The sequence below is a fragment of the Chiloscyllium plagiosum genome, chromosome 22, assembly GCF_004010195.1.
Source record: "Chiloscyllium plagiosum isolate BGI_BamShark_2017 chromosome 22, ASM401019v2, whole genome shotgun sequence".
NCBI lineage: Eukaryota > Metazoa > Chordata > Chondrichthyes > Orectolobiformes > Hemiscylliidae > Chiloscyllium > Chiloscyllium plagiosum.
Genome location: NC_057731.1, coordinates 46,411,351 through 46,412,695, shown reverse-complemented (window position 1 = coordinate 46,412,695; position 1,345 = coordinate 46,411,351). Strand labels below are relative to the sequence as shown.

Below are 1,345 nucleotides of genomic sequence, written 5' to 3'. Positions count from 1 at the left end.
CCCACGCCTCAACACCCACCCTGCTCCCTTTCTCACCCCCACCTTGTCCTTTCTGTCACTTCCATGCCCCCACTTCGCAAATGGCTCACTCATACTGAAGGTGTATTTGTTTTGCCAGGACCGTCGGTATGCTGATCTGTCTGAGAATGATCTTCCCTCTTGTGAGAGTTTGAAGGATACGATTGCCCGTGCCCTGCCGTTCTGGGATGAGGAGATTGTGCCGCAGATTAAAGCTGGGAAACGGGTCCTGATTGCAGCTCATGGTAACAGCCTGAGGGGGATTGTCAAACATCTGGAAGGTAAATCTGAATCCGGTGTTGTAATTCTAGTTTCCTGCATTTTTCAATGAACAGTCCTGGGCACAGTCACAGCTGTGCCCCTCCACTCCTGTTTGAACCTGCACTGGGATTCCAACTCTGTGCTGTTAACATTTCCTGAGACCATCTGTTTCCATCCGCAAGGCGGGTAATGGCCTAATGGTATTATTGACTAGACTGTTAATCCAGAAATAAAGGGAGAAAGTCAGGTCTGCACATGCTGAAGGGCTTATGTAGGAAACATCGACTCACTGCTTCTCAATGCTGCCTTACCCACTGTGCTTTTCCAGCGCCACGTATTTTTAACTATAAACCCACATAATGACCTGGGTACGAATCCTGCCCCAGCAGATGGTGGAATTTGAATTCAATTTTTTTAAAAATCTGGAATTAAGAGTCTAATGGTGACCATGAAGCCATTGTTAAGTCGGGCTCACTGATGCCCTTTAGGAAGGAAATCGCCATCCTTACCTGGTCTGACCTACATGCGACTCCAGTCCCACAGCAATGAGGTCGACTCGAAACGATTAGGGATGGAGACACCCACATCCCCTGAATGAATAAAACAACTCGCATTGCTTGCCTCTGCTCCTTTCCCAGCTCATTTGCTGCTGAACCCTTTATCCAAGTCTTTATCACAAGCCCATTGTATCTGTACTGGCTCTCTGCATGAGCATTATGGCTAGGTGTTGTTCTTTTGCTTTTGCCCCACTACTCAGCACATTTCCAGTGGTCTCTTAAAGGCTTCAATTGAACCAGCTGCCACCACACTCCCAAGCAGTGTACCCCTGACATGAACCACTTGCTGTGTGAACAAGACTTTTTTCCCTATCGCATTTGTTATATTTGCACATCTCTAGTTTTGCCTATTCTGTTGAATGTCCTCCCATCTTCCACCCTCTGAAACTCAGTTGTCCAGGGAGAGGCTGAACAGGCTGGGGCTGTTTTCCCTGGAACGTCGGAGGCTGAGGGGTGACCTTATAGAGGTTTACAAAATCATGAGAGACATGGATAGGGTGAATAGTCAA

General features: G+C 47.6%; 1 protein-coding gene across 1 annotated transcript in view; it reads left to right on the top strand.

Moving 5' to 3' along the window:
- Nucleotides 1-40: 40 nt before the first annotated feature.
- Nucleotides 41-1,345, top strand: part of LOC122561410 (phosphoglycerate mutase 1-like) — a gene marked incomplete at its 5' end in the record, with an annotated part of 6,479 nt that continues 5,174 nt past the window's right edge. The window contains one exon of the mRNA XM_043713172.1: nt 41-299. Within this exon, the coding sequence (XP_043569107.1) occupies nt 41-299 (259 nt within the window). The remainder of the gene's footprint in view (nt 300-1,345) is intronic.